This window comes from Lynx rufus, unplaced genomic scaffold (assembly GCF_022079265.1).
Source record: "Lynx rufus isolate CCGP_SWC_20201006 ecotype Redwood Valley unplaced genomic scaffold, mLynRuf1.p SCAF_18, whole genome shotgun sequence".
Lineage (NCBI taxonomy): Eukaryota > Metazoa > Chordata > Mammalia > Carnivora > Felidae > Lynx > Lynx rufus.
In genome coordinates, this window is record NW_025814832.1 from 27,568,668 (window position 1) to 27,587,495 (window position 18,828).

The window sequence follows — 18,828 nt, forward strand, 5'->3', positions numbered from 1 at the left end:
TCTACTTGGAGTTTATCTCGGTGCTTATACGAGTTGTGGATCTCACTTAAATGTTTTTCACATGGCTGCCATTTACTGCAAAACCACTTAATGATGTACCTCAGGAGTCTTCACACTTAATGGTGCCAGGACCAATCCCTTTACTCTGTCTTAAAGATTCTTTTTTTTTTTTTAATGTTTATTTATCATTTATTTTTTTATTTTTTTTATTTATTTAAAAAAAAATTTTTTTTTTCAACGTTTATTTATTTTTGGGACAGAGAGAGACAGAGCACGAACGGGGGAGGGGCAGAGAGAGAGGGAGACACAGAATCGGAAACAGGCTCCAGGCTCTGAGCCATCAGCCCAGAGCCTGACGCGGGGCTCGAACTCACGGACCGCGAGATCGTGACCTGGCTGAAGTCGGATGCTTAACCGACTGCGCCACCCAGGCGCCCCTATTTTTTATTTTTGAGGGAGAGAGACAGAGCGCAAGTGTGGCAGGGGCAGAGAGGGAGGGAGACACAGAATCCCAAGCAGGTTTGAGGCTCCGAGCTGTCAACACAGCCCTACGTGGGGCTTGATTCCACAAACCGTGAGATCATGACCTGAGCTGAAGTCGGACGCTTAACCGACCGAGCCACCCCCAAGATCGAGGATTCTAAAGAAATTCTGTTGATATGTTGATTGTATTTATCAATATTTACCGTAGGAGAAATGAAAAAAACCACTTATTAATTTGTTTAAAAATTACAACAACAAACCCATCATCAGTTAACATCCACAACACTGTTTTAGAGGAAAATCGTCTTTTCTGAAAAACGAAACCCTCCAGCGTGAAGAGTGGCACTGTCGTAAGCGCCTGCACGTCTCTACCGTCCGGCTTCTTAGAAGCAGCTGGATTCTCACGTCCGTCTCTGCCTTTGCTCTGCTGTGACAGCAGTGCTGGGCAGCATCCGGTCCCCAGAGGGCCCCAGAGAACTCCCGACCTACCCGTCACCGTTAACTGGATACCCCCTCTACCCTGAATGAAGTTTTAAGTGCCGGTGGTTTTAGCGTTTCTTTTCTTTAGGGCTGCACGCACCTTTGGGAGTCCTTTTTTGGGGGCGTTCCCCCAGGAGGCGCAGGAGGACGCGCTTTCTTGGGAAGCAGCACTGTTCCACATGCCCCCTTCTTCGTCTTCCCACTGACTGGCACCGAGGTTCATGTCGTCCCCACCACTGCCCCAGCCTTCTTGCATAGATTTCGAAGCTAGAAGGAGAGCACACGTGAACTTCACAAACTCACCCTTCCTCAGGGAGGCGGTGCTGCATTATAGCGCCATTTAGGGGGAGGTGGGACGAGGGGGGTGCCCTGGGAGCTGCCTCTTTACCTCTTCATTTCCCAAGACCGAAGAACTGAATTTCTTGCGGGAGTTACAGAATACACACGCGGATGTGTACGTATTGTTTTCTCCAAACTCCAGCTGTCTGAAGTCTGTGCTGTTACCCACTCCCCTCACCGGCTACAGGTCATTTTGAAGCACGGGCTTCCTAACAACAGATCCTGGGGGCCGCGGGGGAGGGTGGCAGCGTCTGCATGGCAGGTAGCTGGTAATATGCAGAGTCCCGGAAATACCACTGTCCGCCACGCGGTTTTTGAACCCAGAGCGGAAGGTGGGCCAGTGCCCCTCTCACGTGACCAGACCCGAGTCACCTGGGGATCACGAGAAACGCACAGGTCTGCGGTTGGGCCTGACGGTCTATGTTTCGGACACGCTCCCAGAGTAACAGGGTGGAGCCAGTTGAGGCCGTAGGTGGATGGAGCCTTGAGCTGACTACTGAGTTTGGATTTCAGGATGTTATTTCTTCTACTTTTTTTAAGATACAGAGTGATTTCTGGTACAAAAGTTAGCCCAAATTTTCACTTCCAGGGAGAAGGCGGCCAAAGATTAAGTGAGGATACAGTTAGCGGGAGTCTGTAAGACCATGAGGACAGGACGCTTTTTCAAGGTAGACACGTGTACGATGGCGCCTCCGAGGACAAACTGTAAGCAAACATACTGCCTCGGGACGGCAGGTGAATCTAAGGACCTCCCTGTCTTTTAGGTTTGCAACAACAAGGCATAGGAATGGAATAATCCATCACAATGGTGGATACGGGGAGCACGCTGTCCAGCGTTAGCTAAGTAACACACACAAAACTCATGTAAAATATGGTAGTAAAAATACAAAAATAAGGTTGCATTTTAAGATCCAACAGGTTTAACGATGGCCAAAGAAAATATGAAGCTCTCGCAGCCATCTGAACGACGGATCTTAATACCGGACCTAACTCACACGCTTAGGTCCACGCTAACGTCACATGCATCGTGCCCGCAAAATCCCCACGCGTCACAGAATTCCACTCGGTAAACGTGATCTGGACGTGTGTGAGAACGCGCGTGGTGCACGTAGGCTTATTACACTTTCAGATGACGTGAGGAAAGCGCGGCCTAATTTTTCTTATCTTCCAAAGAACAAAAAGAGAACGCGTAAGCCTGGAGCCCCAACGCAGAACGGCGCTCCCAAGAGAGAAGAAGGCAGAAGGGTCTGAGTGCTGTGAAGTCACGTCGGGCTAAACCCACTCTCAGAAAGGAGAGACGGCGTGCTTCACCTCATCCTCGTCGCTCAGTGAGCTAGTGAGCTAGCACTGTTGAAGACGGCAGGCACGGGGGGTCCTGTAGACGCCGTGTAGACGCCACTGACGGCATCCCGCAGCCATGCGCCATGGTGTGGATTCTGGTCGTTAATTTTTCTAAAAAAGGAGCGCACGGGCTTCTGTTAAGAGCTCCTCTGTGTCCGTGTACCAGACGCGGCAAACAGACGTTAGTTTTAAAGTATAAACAAAATGAGGAAGGTGTCCTAAAACACTAATTCTTAAAATCCAATGGAAAGTATCCCTCTACCTAAAATATCCTGACCCATTTCTAAAATGCCGGTCGGACTCACCTGGTTTGCACAGGGCCGGGGCGGCAGTGGGGGCGCCGGCTCTCCCGAAGGTCACGGGCGGCTCTGCGGGCTGGTCCCCCCATCCGCTGCCACTGCTGGGCGGCTTGCCCCACGCTGCGGTGCCGTTGTCAACCAGGGCAGAGGGGGAGGACGGCTCTCCCCAAGAGCTCTCAGCCTTCGAATGGACGTTAGGCATCTCTCCCCAGCCCGATGAGACTGCAAAGGGCACCACCCGAGAGAGAATGAGATTATTCATGTGATAAAAGTGAAACAGAGAAGAAGTAGAAAAGGTAGTTTCAAGTTCAAAATCATTTCGAGACGATCTATCTTTAGGACGGCTGCCAGGGGAGAGTGGAGAGGAGGCAGTATCTCATCTAATCAGATTTGCTTCATTTTTTTTTTTTTCAACGTTTTTTTATTTATTTTTGGGACAGAGAGAGACAGAGCATGAACGGGGAGGGGCAGAGAGAGAGGGAGACACAGAATCGGAAACAGGCTCCAGGCTCCGAGCCGTCAGCCCAGAGCCTGACGCGGGGCTCGAACTCACGGACCGCGAGATCGTGACCTGGCTGAAGTCGGACGCTTAACCGACTGCGCCACCCAGGCGTCCCTTGCTTCGCTTTTTAAAATCACAGTGTTTCCACTCCCGCCCCCACGTGCTTAGAATCGAGAGTCCCTTAAACATTAAAGACCACTGACCTCGGCATCTGCAGCATAACAGGGTTCAAAAGAATTGTTAAGAAACTGATGTTTAAGAAGTAGCTTTTTCACTTCCAGTATTACAGGTAGCAGCCGAGAAGAAATTTTACGTCACACGTCACGTTATTCTCTTCGAAAACAAACTTACAAGTTGCAAATATGTCTTCACTCTTGCTGGTCTTTAAGACCCACCCTCAAAGACACAGATGTGGGCCGAGCATTGAGACGACGGCAGGTGAAACGTGCAGAGAAAGTAACGGGAAAATCTGCACAGTGCCCGGCAGCACCCGGGCGCGCTGGGAGGTCTTCCCTCCCCCGTGTGCCCAGTGCTGTGAGCATCAGGCTGGCACCCTGTGGGCGTGCCACGGAGGAAACGGGGTCCCTACTGAGTCGTGAGGGTCGCGGCACTGCTCTCTACAGGTACAGAAGGCGTCACGGGGCCAGAAGGATCTCCCCACTCTCTTCACACTTCAGTAAGGTAAACATCTTATTTTATTTTTTAAAGTTTATTCATTTATTTTGAGAGAGAGAGAGAGAGAGAGAGCGAGAGTGTGTGTGTGCAGGTATGTGTCTGTGTGTGCGCAAGTCGGGGAGGGGAGCAGAGAGAGAGAGGGGCAGAGAGAGAATTTCAAGCAGGCTCCTTTGCTGTCAGCGCAGAGCCAGACGTGGGGCTCGATTCCGCGAACTGAGATCGTGACCTGAGCCGAGATCAAGAGTTGGGCGCTTAACTGACTGAGCCGCTCAGGTACCCCAGGAGAAACATTTCACGTCACACACGTAAACTGCGTTTTTCCAACTCAACCCGTACTTCGTTCTGCCTCTGTCTGTAAAGCTTCCTTGACGCTCCCGATCGCCAGTCCTGGCAGCTCACATCAGCTGGAAGTTCCGTGTGGACACGGTTTCTCAGCGATGGAAATGCGGACATTTTAAATACTAACTAAAGAAGAGGAGGCATGCAATACAAACAGTTAACTGTAAATTTTAGGTTATTTGGTGGCAAGTGGATATTATCAATTCTGAAATGTACTTATTTTCTGACTAAAGACAGTATGGAATGAGCTCCCTTGATGCTCTTTATTCTAATAAGATGCTGTGATATTGATTAATGACAAAAGGCCGTGCAACCTATGAATCATTTTAAATTACAAGCTCCATGCTGAGCAATATATTATGTAAATTATTGCCAATAACAGGGAAGTTAGCCCTAATCAGTTATTGTCAGCAACTGCTAACCACACTAGTCCCTATAATTACACAGAAAACAATCATGTATATTGGGGAAAGTAGCTTTATAAATTGAAGGGACAAAATTAAATCAGGAAAATTAACATAGCTGACAAAAATTATGGATGTTTTAGGAAGATAAAATAATTTCGGTGTTGCTAAAGGGCAATCAGCTGTAAAAACACTGATTTATTGTGGGTAATTAAATAACAAACTCATTTAAAATTTGTCACCCTTATACTTCCATCTCTTTGAAAGGCACTATGACAAATTACTTAAGGAAGTCAAAATGAAGAATAAATATGAAGACTATGTTAATTATAGTTAATCGATTTTTACCAAGAATTTTCAATTCCTGTTAAAGCGGTGCAAAGGTCTACAGAGCATTTCTGTACACAAGGCTAACGGTCTATAAGCAGCACGTTTCCAAATCCTACAAATGGAAGAATGGCTATTTACCCTCGAATCAAGAGAACAAGATTTCCTTTTTTTTTTTTTTTTTTTAAGTGGTCAAACAAGAAAGGACATTATTTCAGCAATGCCAACACTAGGAAGACAGCGGACTAGTTCTCAAAGACCATCTCCCCAGCAATATTTCCATCTCGAGTTGATCCCTGGCAAGAATACAATCGGCTCACAGTGCCGAACGAACACGTACATCGTAACGGGTGCACCACGGACGCTCGAGAGGCCCTGGAAAAAAGAGGTGCTACAACCTTAAGGCACACTGGCAAGCTGTGATGCAAAGCAAACACGTTCAGTAGACAGAAAAGAATTCTAAGCACATACTACGAAAATAATCTCCACTGTTCAGTGCCTACTGCTGCAGTGAATTCTGGTACGCTTTTTGTTAATAATTTCATAGAGGTTCTTTTGTACAGATGGGCTTAATGAGGCAGAATAAATTTCTACTTTACATTCGAAACACTGATACTAGATTTTTCAAAATGGCCCTTCAAATGCTACTGCTTTTTTTTTTTTTTTTAACGTTTATTTATTTTTGGGACAGAGAGAGACAGAGCATGAACTGGGGAGAGGCAGAGAGAGAGGGAGACACACAATTGGAAGCAGGCTCCAGGCTCTGAGCCATCAGCCCAGAGCCTGATGCGGGGCTTGAACTCACGGACCGCGAGATCTTGACCTGAGCCGAAGTTGGACGCTTAACCGACTGAGCCACCCAGGTGCCCCGAAATGCTACTGCTTTTGACAGAACATTTCTGTACTGTGGGGGTCATGAATTATCTCCCTTCTTCAACTGAACACCTACAGTATTGGGACTGAAAGAACAGTAACAATGAAATGCCACTGGAGTATGTAGTTTTCATTCAACTTTACATGCACGGTCCTCATCAGAACGGAGAAAACAAAGTGCCCGTGTGGTACACACACAGCAGACTGGTAGAAAACGAACACAAAGCAGTCATAAGGCCGGGAAACAGAACAGACACTCCGTCTGACCAGTGACCCTCATCTTCCGTGCTCCAGACGGTGAAATCCACAGAGTGCATTCTTTCTTTTGTGAAATAAGAAACCAACTCTAGCTTGTTCCACAGGTGCTACCTCTATAGTTTTGTAAGTATGACAGGCAGTCCTTATTGGGAAGAAAGGATCAGTTAGAAAATGGCCGATTAGGGGCGCCTGGGTGGCTTGGTCAGTTGAGCGCCCGACTCGTGTTCCGCTCAGGTCGTGCTCCCGGGGTCGTGGGATCGAGCCCCGTGTTGGGCTCCGTGCCAAGCATGGAGCCTGCTTAAGGTTCTCCTCCCCCCCCCCCCCCCCGGCTCGTGCACTCTAATAATATATTTTTTTAATTAAAAAAATGGCCAATTATAATTAAATGAAGGAAAGATAAAAGACTGAAATTGCATCGACTGAGCACCTGAGTGCCAGCTATGTGCTTGGCATTTCTAGGTACTGACTTGAATATTAACGAGATGGGATTTTGTTCACACCAGTGGCCATCCTGCGTACTATAAATTTATTACAATGCTTGGTTGGCTACTGGCTTATGGAGGGACAACCAAATAGCTGGTAGCCATGGCAAGAATTAATTTTTCATATTTGAAATCAAGACAGATATTTACATAGTGAAGCTCTCTATACAGGAGTTTTTGCTCAGTCAGATGGTAAAGTCTCCTACTTTTCTGAATGCCTCGTTTCAAGAGCATTCATTTAAAACTTCTCTTCCAGACTCAAGGGACTCTATGTGAGGGATACAGATAAGGTCCTTTTTCACTGGCCACGTGGCCTCGAGCTGCTCAGAAGAGCTAGATGTTAGAAAGGGGACGTTTCTTTAGTTTTCATTTGAGTGCGCTAATAGAGATTTTAAATGCACTCTTTTTCATTGATACAAGGGGGAGCCAAATTGTACTTTTAATGGTCTTATTCATTCCTTTTGAACCGAAGGTACCTCCAGCAAAAACCTGTGTCCGTATCCCCAGGGTGTGCACTGAGAACTGTCCCTCCCACCTCTCCGGCAGGACGCTTCTGATGCCCTGTTTCTCCTTCTGCTCCAGCCCCACTTGCCATGCCCCCCAAAACACAGGAAAGTGAAGACGCCCCAACCAAACACCCCCCTCCCCGCCCCCCCCCCAATCCCATATCCACAAAAAGCAGACTGCTCAGATGACTCCTCTTAGTAACTACCGTGTGGTGCTTAAAACAGAATCACTCTGGCCGGGGCGGTCCTGGCGATCTCTCTCTGGGGTCGCGGTGTGAGAACAGCTGCGCTCCTGGCAGCACCTGCCGATTCTCTCTGCAGGTGACTCCGTGTTTTGGTATCATCTTATACCAAAGGATGATGAAGGGGCGGGGGAGCTACAGGAAGGACAGCGTTCTCCAGCTTCTGCTCTCTAAGAGACCGGGGGCAACAACACACGCGTCTCGTCAACCTAGGCAGAGGGGTCCTGAATCCAGTTTGTTCCAAGTTTTAGTTTATCGGACGGGTGATAAGCCTCTTCCACGATTAGCTTGCACAATCTCTGCCTTTGGTTATGATTTCGTGCTGGAAAACTAAGTGATAAAACAAACCTACGTAGTATCAGGGGATTAAGTACCCAAGTGCAAAGTGCAGTGGGCCTCTGGCGGAGCCTTCTCCGACCTGCTGGGGGGAGCCACAGTGATTACCCTGGGGCGGGGTGGGGGGGGGGTCCCTGCTGGAATGTCCCGCCAAGGCAGTGGATAGACACGCCTGAGGAGCTGGGGAGAACAGGTATAAAACGGATAAAAAAATCCTGCAATTCGATCAACATGAGCAGTGCGGTCCCAGTTTACCGATCGGCCTGTGGCATTAATATTTCACTTCCATTCATTGCTGGAAAACACAGCCCCCAGCAAGGTTTTACGAGGACGCTATGCTGCTGGTTTAGCTCGGATCCAGTCTACAATGGCCTTCCTATCTGACGCTAAGCTAATTCTATGACTAGCGATCTCTCTACTCCCTGACCCCCCGGTTCCTTTCAAAGCGTCGATCTAAAGTTTTGGGCGAAACCTGAGAGAGTTCACCCTGACATTCTCCCCCAACCTCATTGTTAGATTCAGAGTCTGCAGTGAGGGTTTACTTTACATCAAAAGTTTAATTAACTGATATTCAATGTTCTCCTGTGTCTGCAAATTGAGTTTTAAGTGTCCGGAACATTTACTTCTAAGTGTATTAATCAGGCCGCGGAGTATTTTTAGGATCCGCGTCCTTCCCTTAGGAACAGAAGTAAATGCTATGCTTGCACTTCCCCACTCTGGGCCACACCTCCAGTGACTGTCAAAGTAACAGACGGGCTCTCCACAGACTCCGTAGCTCTTTGCCGCATTAGGGCACAAGCGAGCAGGTCCTGCACACCTGGCTCACGTTCTCGTGAAGTCACGGGCACGTTAAGGAGCAGGTTCTGCGTCGTGCCGTCTTACACGACCCGACTGCCCCACGGGTCCCTCTCCGGCAGCTTATCATCCCTGATCAAGACAGGGAGGGGGACACTTGTCCAGAGTATTACCACGTTCCATCTCCTGAATGGTTTGAAGCAGATCCAAACAATCCAATTTATGAAGCTATGTTGCATTTCCTAAATTACCTTCCATTTTCCTCAGGCTCATCAGAAAACAAATTAATATCCGCACAACAAGAATGGGACAAACGTGAGTGTCCTAAGTATAGCATTTCCTTCTGTAAAACCAGACACACACAAATGTAATTGAGGAAACATCTTGTAGAAGAGGTCAACACTCTCAAGTGATCATGATCAACAACTGAGAACCCAAGCTCTGACACAGGTGCAAGTCTGTGTGAAACCAGCAAGGCCAACGGCAAGCCACCAAAAACGTGCAAAAGACCAGCTTTATGAAGAGCAGAAATCTCGTCAGTTAGTCGGGTGCATCAGTTAGTTGCTGGGAGCGCAGAAGCCCGGAAGGTTTACGAAAACCAGTCGGGGCGAGGCTTCGAGCCACAAGGTGACTCACAGCCTGATGGGGGCTATGACCGCTGCTGCCACGAGTGATGTCACAGTCCCCGCCAGGAGGGCCACGGGGCTGACCTTTGCGTGGACGAATGCAGAGGGCCAAAAGGAAGGAGCGAGCTGTCATCGCTAGGAGGCAGCTGGTGTGACGGGGGGGACTGCTCCTTCTACAGCCTCAAAGAACAGCTCGGTGCGCCAGGCTGGGAAAGTGACAGGCTTCTACCTCCTGTAACCCCTGAGGGCGACGAGCTCTGCTCTCACTGCACAGAGTGCCTGCTTCAGGCCTGGGACTTGAATCCCTGGGGTGATGTGGGGCAGGAATCATACCTCCGTGTGACAGCTCAGTGGCCCGGATGGAGAGGGACACCGCCGTGAGGGGAGACGTGGGGCAGGACCCCGGCCCACATCACCATCCGCTGAGCTCGGGAGTTTCTGCCCGGAAGACACTGGTCTCACTTTCCGTCCGTCTCCGTCAGGCGGCCAAACACAGCCCGCACCGCCCCCACGCTCTTGCTCCGGCCCCGCGATCGCTCATGCGCGTCAGGCCTGACACCTGCAGGGGACACCAGGGAGGCGGAAAACCACTGCTATGGTTGCATGGAGCGCATTTCCCTTCCCTTCCACTCGGTGATATTAGGTGCAATTTGTTAAAGAAAAATCACCGGTAAATATTTTTCACATAGAAGAGAACGATTTGGGCGAGAGCGTCTTTATCGGGGGTAGAGGTCTCATTCTCTGTCTACCACAACACCCGGGAAGAGTAGATCCTAAGGGGAACATACCGGAGAGGAAAAAAATCACTAACGCAACACAGTTCCAACGTCTGTGGGGCCGTTTCGGACGCAGGCTTGCAGAACGGCAGCGGGTGAGGCGGACACCGCACACTGGGACCTCGCCGCGCGCGCGCGCGTGCCCTCAGTCGGCCACTTTCCACCTGTACATTGAGGCCCAGGGCCACGAGGTCCCAGGAGAGGGGGTGCGCAGGTGCACCGCGCGTCAGGAACCCCCGGCCCAGGGGCACGCTGCGGCAGGAGCCTTTTCCAGAAGACCCTGAGCAGAGCGAGGGGGCGCAAACACAGACACTCAAACCGTGACCTGGGAGGAGTGGCACTGGGGTGAGGATTCCCAGAAGGAGTCTTGGGCGGGCGGGACAGGACAGTTGTGTCACGCAACGCCACACGTGGGGCTCGAGCTCACAACCCTGGGACCAAGAGTCACATGGTCTACAGACTGAGCCAGCCAGGCGCCCCATGACAGCTATTTTTAACCATCAATTCTTCTCAGAGTGCAAACATCCCCTGGGGCGCTAATCACACCACAGTCCCTGTGACGTAGCTCATCACCTCTGCCCCCAGACCGCACCACGTCTCTACGTCCGTATCCTTCCGTTTCTGGCTTCAATTCTCTTGCTTCCCACTTCTCCTCATTCCTTCAAGTTCTTTACATGACATTTTAAAGTGCTTAGAAATGTTAGTTATAACCTGGTAAAAAACAGGAGTCCCGAACCCCAGCGCCCCAGGGAACCAGCCGGTTCACGCACACAGGCCCCCCGTGCAAAGCGCCCGTGACCTCTCAGCGGGGAGGCACGAGAGGCGGGGGGGGGGGGGGGGTTGGGGGGGTGGGAAGCGACGAGGCTCACGGGCTTCCAGGCAGCCGCTCTAGCTGACCGCTGCCGTCCGACTCCAACGTGTCAGAGCTTCCGGGATTTCAAGAGGCCGGAGATCTGGAATTTTATATAAAACGTTTTCGTTATAAGTGCTGATTCATACGAAAACGTGGGCCGCTGAAGGCACCTCTGTGGACGTGTTGCAGTCCGCGGCCCACCGGGTTTCTGACCTTTGGTTCGGGGAACGGAGGCGTGTGTGCAGGCAGAGGCTACAAGAGCCTTGAGCTCCAGAGAGGATTCCCCATACGGCGGCCCAGAGCGGACTGATTCGCCAAGGCATCTCAGGAGGCTGCGGAGGCCACGTCCGGCGGGTGGACCGGCGCAGGGAGGGGTCTGGAGGGCAGCGAACTGAACTGAACTGAACTGACCGCGCAAGGGGAGACAGCCCTCCTTCCGCTCTAGCTGCTGGATGCTTACAGCGAAGACCCGACAGCTAGTCACGTGCTCGGCGGCCCTGCACGAGGTGACGATCTCTGCCCCCCTCGCCCCTGCCCGGCTTCTTCCTCCGCACCGCCGACACCCTGCACGGTCGCCGGCTCACCCGCGAGCCTCGGCCCTCCTTCCCGGATCACACCGCCACCAGGGCCGGGGTTCCGCCTGTTCTGTTCCCTGCTGTCCCCCAAAGCAGAGCGCGAGCCGGCGCACAGTGGGTCCTGACGAACACACGCTGAGTAAATGAACGTCCATCTACTGTGAAACCGACCTCTGGGTCCCAAACGCTGTCCGGCAGCCCTCTGGGGACCCCTGCTGAGCCCTCTGCTCCGTCTCCTACGTGGGCGAATGCGACCCTCGCCTCTGCTCCTGCCCGCCCCGTCTGCACTTGAGGCCGGGGTCCTTGACACCCTCAGAGAAAAAGAATCCCAGAAGGCGTCTGTCACCCTCTGGCCACAGACATTCGGGCCTCCTCCCGGCTGGATGCAGGGAGCCCCTCCCTTTGCATTTACTCTCCCTCTCTACTGGCTCCTTTCTGTCAGTCTTCAAACAACAAGCTGAGTTCTACCGTCTTAAACAAAACCTCGGCTCCCGACCCTGCCCTCGACTCCTGCCGCTCCTCCCCCCGCTGTGCCTGCCGGCCAAGCTGTGGCTGGGACCGGCTTCCACAACCAGCCTCTGCCACATCTCCACGGGACAGATGTCTCCCGCCGTGCTCCTGGGTGAGTCAGCGAGGGACATGCCTACCGGCCCGCTTGCCAGAGCTCCGAACCCCCCGTGCTCACCTTTCCTCTTTGTTCCCACGCCTGGTTTCCAAGCCCGATTGCCACCTCTGTCTCCGTGGTGCTTTCCAGCCGCCGTCCCAACCCAGGCCACCGTCACCACCAAGACCCTGGCTGAGCTTGGCTCTTCCTCTCCTGCTTTGCTTCCCACTGATTTTTGTAGTTGGGACGATTCTACAAAGAGGTCTGATCATTCAATGTGAAGCTTCTCACCGGCCTCTCAGAAACCCCTGGGCACGACCTGGCTCCTTCAGGGGCCTGAAAGGCCCGGCCCAATCTTGCCTTGGCCCCTCTCCGGCTCTTCTCTGCAAGGCCTGCCACCCCACCCCTTGCCCCAACCCCAGATCCCTGTGAACTTCTTTCTGCTCCTCCCACACGCCGCCTCTTCTCCGGCGTGGACCTTCTCAAGCGCTCGCCCCTCCACCCGAAACACTCCTCTGCGCTGCTACCCAGCGTCTGCTCAGCCCCGACCCCTCGTGGTCCAAACCCTGGTCGGATGCCATCCTACGTGCCATACTTTGCTGGCCCTGACTATCGGGCACCATGCTAAAGCGGTTCACGTGGAGGTTCAAAGAGGGCAGAGCTCCTGTCTTCCACGCCGTTACGTGCCTGGCACGCCAGGGTGTTCAACGATGTATCTCCAGTGAGTGTAGGTCAAATAAAGGGATAAAGGCACCAGTTCCAGAAGCATTCGTGTAGATGGGTGTGAGAGCGTGGTACCAGGCGGTGGGGGTGCACCAACGATTCTCCCTTCGTATCTGTTTCAATGATGCTGGGTGGTCAGAGCGATCTTTTTTTTTTAAATTTTTTTTTTCAACGTTTATTTATTTTGGGGACAGAGAGAGACAGAGCATGAATGGGGGAGGGGCAGAGAGAGAGGGAGACACAGAATCGGAAACAGGCTCCAGGCTCCGAGCCATCAGCCCAGAGCCCGACGCGGGGCTCGAACTCACGGACCGCGAGATCGTGACCTGGCTGAAGTCGGACGCTTAACCGACTGCGCCACCCAGGCGCCCCAAGAGAGCGATCTTTTTTAAACCCACATCTCTGCACAGGACAGAGTCAACAGCCACTCAGCATCCATTCTCCTGCTTTCTATGAGGCTCACAGTTCAAACACGTCACCTTCCAGACTCCCTTGTGTTGGATTTTGGATGCAAATTCTGTTCCACGTGTAAGGTGACCGACTGAGTGACCGTGAAGAAAGGACTCTATCTTTAGCGTTGTCTTTATGGCACGTTTACGAAAATTTAGGGATTCCAGTAGAAAACTGGAAGGAATCACTGATACGCTGATTACAGAATCAGGAAACAATAAGATCTCAACAGGCTAGGGGACTGGAATCCAACGTTTACTGGGTGCAAAGTTCTACGCTTGGGACCAAGGGGCCAAGTGCACAAGGAACAGTCCTGAGCAAGGAAGGGCTTCGTAGCAGTCGTAACGAAAAGAGGTGCTTCAGACTTTAAGCTGAATTTAAGAAAAACAGTGTGACGCGGCTCCAAAAGGCTAAAGGAAACTTAGAGCGCATCACAAGGAGTAGGATTCTGAGGAGGGAAGGAGGTTACAGCCTCACCCGATTCTGCGCTCGCTCGTTAGAGCCACACGCGTAAGCCCACGACCTCAGTTCTGGGCACAAAGACCCTCCTCGCCAGCGAACAGCTTATCCAGAGGACAAACAAAAAGGAGTTAAAACCATGACCGTGAGGAGGAGCCCTGAGGAGCCAGGAAGACGTCCCGGAGAACGGGTAGACGGGACAGGACGACTATGTGCCACACTGCCGCTCGAAATGCTGCGACATGGGACAAGAGGGCCTGCCGTGCTCTGGGCAGTCCCCAAGGACGGCACTACGCGAGCACTTACAGAAGCCAGAGGGAGGCTGGTGACGGCACCGCCTGAGGAGACGTGACAGTCAGAGCAGCAGGCGGGAAGGGCGCCGGGCGGGAGGGGGCCTCCCCGGTACCGCGGGGGGCCTGACGCAGAGGCTTCTAGCTGTGTGGGGAGCGTGCGGGGAGGGGGGGGCCTGACTTGGACCGTTCTCTCCTTCCGGTTCTTCTGTACCCGGGGACTCTGTGATTCGGGGGCCCGGTTAGGGGCCACTGCTTAGGCAGGCTCCACGCCCGGGGCAGCAAGGCTGTGTGCCACGCACCGACGTCCCAGCTAGAAAGCGGGGCCGCTGCCCGCTCCCGTCACAAAGCCCGGCTGGATCTCATCTGGATCCCATGCGGTGAGTACTGTGTGTTCATCCTGTCACAATTCCCGCTCCCTGGGGGGAAGATTCTGGTCTGGGCCTTCCTCCTGTCTGCCAGTGTCCAGCAGAGTGCCTCGCGCAAAGCAGGAACTCAAAACCCAAGGTTTAGTCTAATCTTAGGATTTTTCTTCCGACTGGAATCACAACGTGCCTTGTATTGTAGAACGCCACTCCCGCTACACGCACGATTTCATCTCAGCGCAACCACGCATCAGGAACGCCCGCGGAGCTCTAAAGCTACCAGCGAACGGGCTTCCCGCAGACCCACGTCGCCAGAGACGCTGGTGACTGGTCCCCCGGCCCCCAAGCACTTCTAACCAAGGCCGGGCTGGAGGACCACTGGCTCATCCCGTAAGGAAACGAAGACTGTCGCAAGGAAACACCAGCTGACACAACGGTCCCCGGTCTTTTCCCGAACGGGGGGTATTCCTTCTTTACTCTCCTTAACACTGGACGTGCCGAACCTCTCTGTCTCTCTCGGGTAGAAAGCTATCAGAGAATCCTACTTTATTTATTCTCCGGGGATAATATTTAAGTACGATGCTACAAGGCGAAGGGCACTTAAATCAACGTCCTCTGCTACCTCAAAACGCCACGGGGATACGTACACACCCGTGCTAGGAACAAGCGATCTCGCGTAAGTTCGAGAGTCACCTAAAGGGCCCGCCATACCTGGACCGAGCAGCGGCGATCGACTCAGCTGGGCGCCGGCCTGGTGTGACGGCGGCGTCTCGACCACGTCCGTGCTGCTGCTCGTGGTGGTGGTGGTGGTGGTGGCGGCGGCCGTGGTACTGCTCTGCATGCCCGGGTTGTTTCTATCCCACATGTTTACAGTTTTATTATTGTAGTTGCTCGGGTCGCCCCAAGCTGAGGTACCATCATCGATTTCCATTTTGCGTCGAATGGATGGCGGAGAAGGCTCCTCCCAGCCCGTGGCCTCACTGTTGTCCTTCTGTTTGACAGGGACCGGGCCCCCGATCCACCCGGTTCCCGTCTGCTTAACGGAAGCGGCTCCTCCCCAGTTACTCACATTGCTGTCTTGGGGTTTGCCCGCCCAGTTCTGTTGGGGGCCAGGTTTTAAAGACTCTCCCCAGTTTGTCCCTGGATTCACCTTTGCGTTTGTGCCATTACCCCAGCCACTGGTCCCAGACCTGGTAGCGTCGTTCCAACCAGACCCTGACCGATTACTGTCGGCATCCCATCCAGAGCCATTTTTTTTCCCGTCCCCCAAGTGTCCGAGGACGGAAGACGAGTCCGCCCAATCTCCCCCTCCAGCGCTCCAGGCCGGATTGGATTTTTGTCCGTCTCCCCAGGTTTGAGATTTGGGCTTCTGGGGCTCCCCCCAGGTGGGCGACTTGTCCTCCTGGTTTCCGGTCCCACTCCAAGCGTGGCCGCTCTTGGCGACAGCAGCAGCAGCAGCATTATTAACAGCAGTAGAGCTTATCGAGTCCCCCCAGACCCCCGGGCCATTTGGCGCTTTGTTGCTGCCGTCCCCCCACCCTGTGCTCGCCGGCGCAGCAGCAGGCGGTGAGCTGACCCACCCGGATACTGCAGAGGTATTTGTACTGCTCACGATGGACCCATCACTCTTCGCCCCTGAGTGTGAGGGCTGAGGAGCCGCACAGCCCCAGGCCTCTGTCCCGTTGTCATTTTTCCTCTCAGACCTAGGGGACTCCTCAAATTCCCAGGCAGTGTTTTGCTTTACGGGAGTCTGTCCCCAACCAGTATTAGACAGGACTCTTGGGTCCAGATCGTTCCTTGGCAATTGGATATGCCCTTGGTCTAGGATCCCCTTCTCTCGCCTCCGGCCTTCTGCTCCTTCCCTCCCGGAGCCCCCTTCGTGGTGACTGCCGGAACTGTCGCTACTTCCTTCGCTTGCCGTGGTTCCAGAAGCCGCAGCTTTGGCCCAAGAGTTCACGTGCTCGCTGCCGGGCTGCACGGCAGGATTCTGGCCGCTGACGCCCGGACCGTCCCACCCCGTCGATCCCTTCCCGTTGCCGTCACCGTTGGAATGCTGGTTTGGGGGCTTCCCCCACTCCCCGTTCACACCGTTAGAGGCGCTTCGGGTGGGGTGGCCCCAAGCCCCCGAATGGACGTGACCGACGCCGCTGCTGTTGCCGCCGCCCCGTCCCCAGGCGAGGAGCCCGGGGCCGGCAGGAGGGCCCGAGTCCCAGGCGTTACCGCCACTTCCTTCCTTCTGCGCCGCACTGGTGGATCCGTTCTGTTTAGCACTCAACGCCGAGTTCACAGTGTCTCCATTCCCCTGACTGAAGCCAGAGCTGCTGCTTCCCGCGGCAGGGTTACCCGGGGACAGGCCCCACACGGAACCGCCGAGTCCTTCGCCGCCGCTCCCTCCGACTTGAGAAACCGAGGATCCGTTAGCACCAGGAAGGCCTTGCAGGTGGGGTGGGATGATGGCCCCCATGCCGACGGCCATGCCCCAGTTTGGCAGTCCGTTCGTCTGCATTGCATTGACAGGGTTTGGCGAAGAGTTCATGGGGTTAGTGTTATTTGGTCCATCAGTGTTAAGGTTCTGAGGTTGTACGCTGAAAGACACATTCTGAGAAGCGGACGTTTGTGGTTCTGTGCTCTCCGGCGGCAGCAGGCTTCCCCAAGCACCTAAAGTGCCCGGCGGGTTCCCGTTCTGGTTGCCCGCGTTTTGACCTATGGCACTGACCGGACTGCAAATACTGGAAGGGTTGCCTGTCGCCACAGTTCCTTCGTGTCCGAGTACGGGCCAGGCAGCTGGGTTGGCATTAGGGTTCAGGTTAAGATTAATGCCGGCATTGGAGTTGGAAGCACCCCAGCAATTCTGACTTCTCCCGTCTCCGATCATGCTGTCCATTTTCCCATCCCCGCCGCCGAGGGAGCAGTGAGCTGGGCCCGAGCTGGGGCCCGCGGCTACGCCCCACACTCGGGCCGCGTTCCCGTTCCCGTTGGCGCCCCCTGCTCCCAGGGCACTCTGGTTAGAAGGGCTCTGGACGGGCACCCCGTTGGTGCCATTATTGCCGTTCGTCTTCTTGGTGTGTCCGGTGAAGGCGCCCTGGGCACTCCCCGTAGCCATGCTACTGTTCTCCGAGCCACAGTTGGAGGCAGAGTCAGTGTCCGTAGTGCATTCTGAGGCAGACTCAGTCTCTGTTCCTGTGATGGAAGGCCACGCCTCCTTGTCGGTCCTGTCTGTGATCACTTGGTCCCAGCTGCAGCTGGCTTCGCTTCTGTGCGTGGGCTGCTGTCCCCGGTGGGAACTGTCATAGTGATCTGCCGATCCGCCGTGACTGAGATCTGCAAAAGATGAAACACACGTGGAATTAGATCTTGCTCGCGTGGGTCAGCGGAGCCCCTGTTAACTAGTCTTTGGGAGAGGCCCCTCATCTCCAGCTTCAATTCTGAGCGGCACATGCTAAAAAACGACTCAAAGGAAACAGTTATTCGGCGTCATCCTAAGTTCCCATTTGAAAAAGGGCTGACGTTTCTACAATTATATCCGTTCTGACCACGACAGCACAGCGTCATCCCTCTGGAGGAGCCTCACAGGACGCGTGAGCACGCGGGCGTCTCGGAAGGCGTCCGCAGTAAAGGAAGCTGCATAGCTGAAACGCAGCACGCTGGAAATTTCGGTGGCCGTGGCACACCTAAACCTACTCAGACTTTGGAAATGCCGGGGACGACATGTCCACACGCGGCCTTGAGTCCGGCCCGTAGTTCTCTTCAAGACCTCCAGCCGGAGCTAGCATAGAGTACAGAGGCTACACCGCTCATTTAGTAGAAAACGAGTGTAAATACGGTGCGAAACTGCGGAACAGAACCGGTATTTTGGAGGTGGGGGACAGAGGGAGAGAGAGAAGAGGCATCGGAAAATGCCATCTTGTTATCAGGGCTACCGAGGATTAGTTACACTATTAATTTATATGTGTAACGACGTTTACACTATTTATCTAGTATGACCAGCAATTATGGCTTATCATTGTTTCCTCTGTGTTAATAACAACAAATAAGAAGTCTCGAAGGCTCTCCAAGGATTCCTTCCACCCTTGTTTTCCATTTCCTTAACTTGCAGTCTTCTCATTGGAGACCCCCAGAATCACTTTATACAGTGTCTTCCTATATTGCATTTATATCATTTCACTCTTGGTGAAATGCTTTTAAAGAAGAATTTAATGGGGCGCCTGGGTGGCTCAGTCGGTTGAGCGTCCCACTTCAGCTCAGGTCATGATGTCACACTCCGTGAGTTCGAGCCCCGCGTCGGGCTCTGTGTTGACAGCTCAGAGCCTGGAGCCTGATAAGGATTCTGTGTCTCCCTCTCTCTGCCCCTCCCCTGCTCGTGCTCTGTCTCTCTCTGTCTGAAAAATAAATAAAAACATTAAAAAAAAATAAAAAAAAAATAAAG

The 18,828-nt window shown here is 53.2% G+C and overlaps 1 protein-coding gene across 2 annotated transcripts in view; it reads right to left on the reverse strand.

Annotated features, from left to right (window-relative positions):
* The window catches only part of TNRC6C (trinucleotide repeat containing adaptor 6C), a 99,876-nt gene that overhangs the window by 39,762 nt on the left and 41,286 nt on the right, over positions 1–18,828 (reverse strand). For both annotated transcript variants that reach the window (XM_047081288.1, XM_047081289.1), the window contains 3 exons: positions 15,114–17,723; positions 2,949–3,164; positions 1,064–1,230 (listed from right to left, as the gene is read on the reverse strand). In XM_047081288.1, coding sequence (XP_046937244.1) covers positions 1,064–1,230; positions 2,949–3,164; positions 15,114–17,505 — 2,775 coding nt within the window. In that variant the 5' untranslated portion in view covers positions 17,506–17,723. The remainder of the gene's footprint in view (positions 1–1,063; positions 1,231–2,948; positions 3,165–15,113; positions 17,724–18,828) is intronic.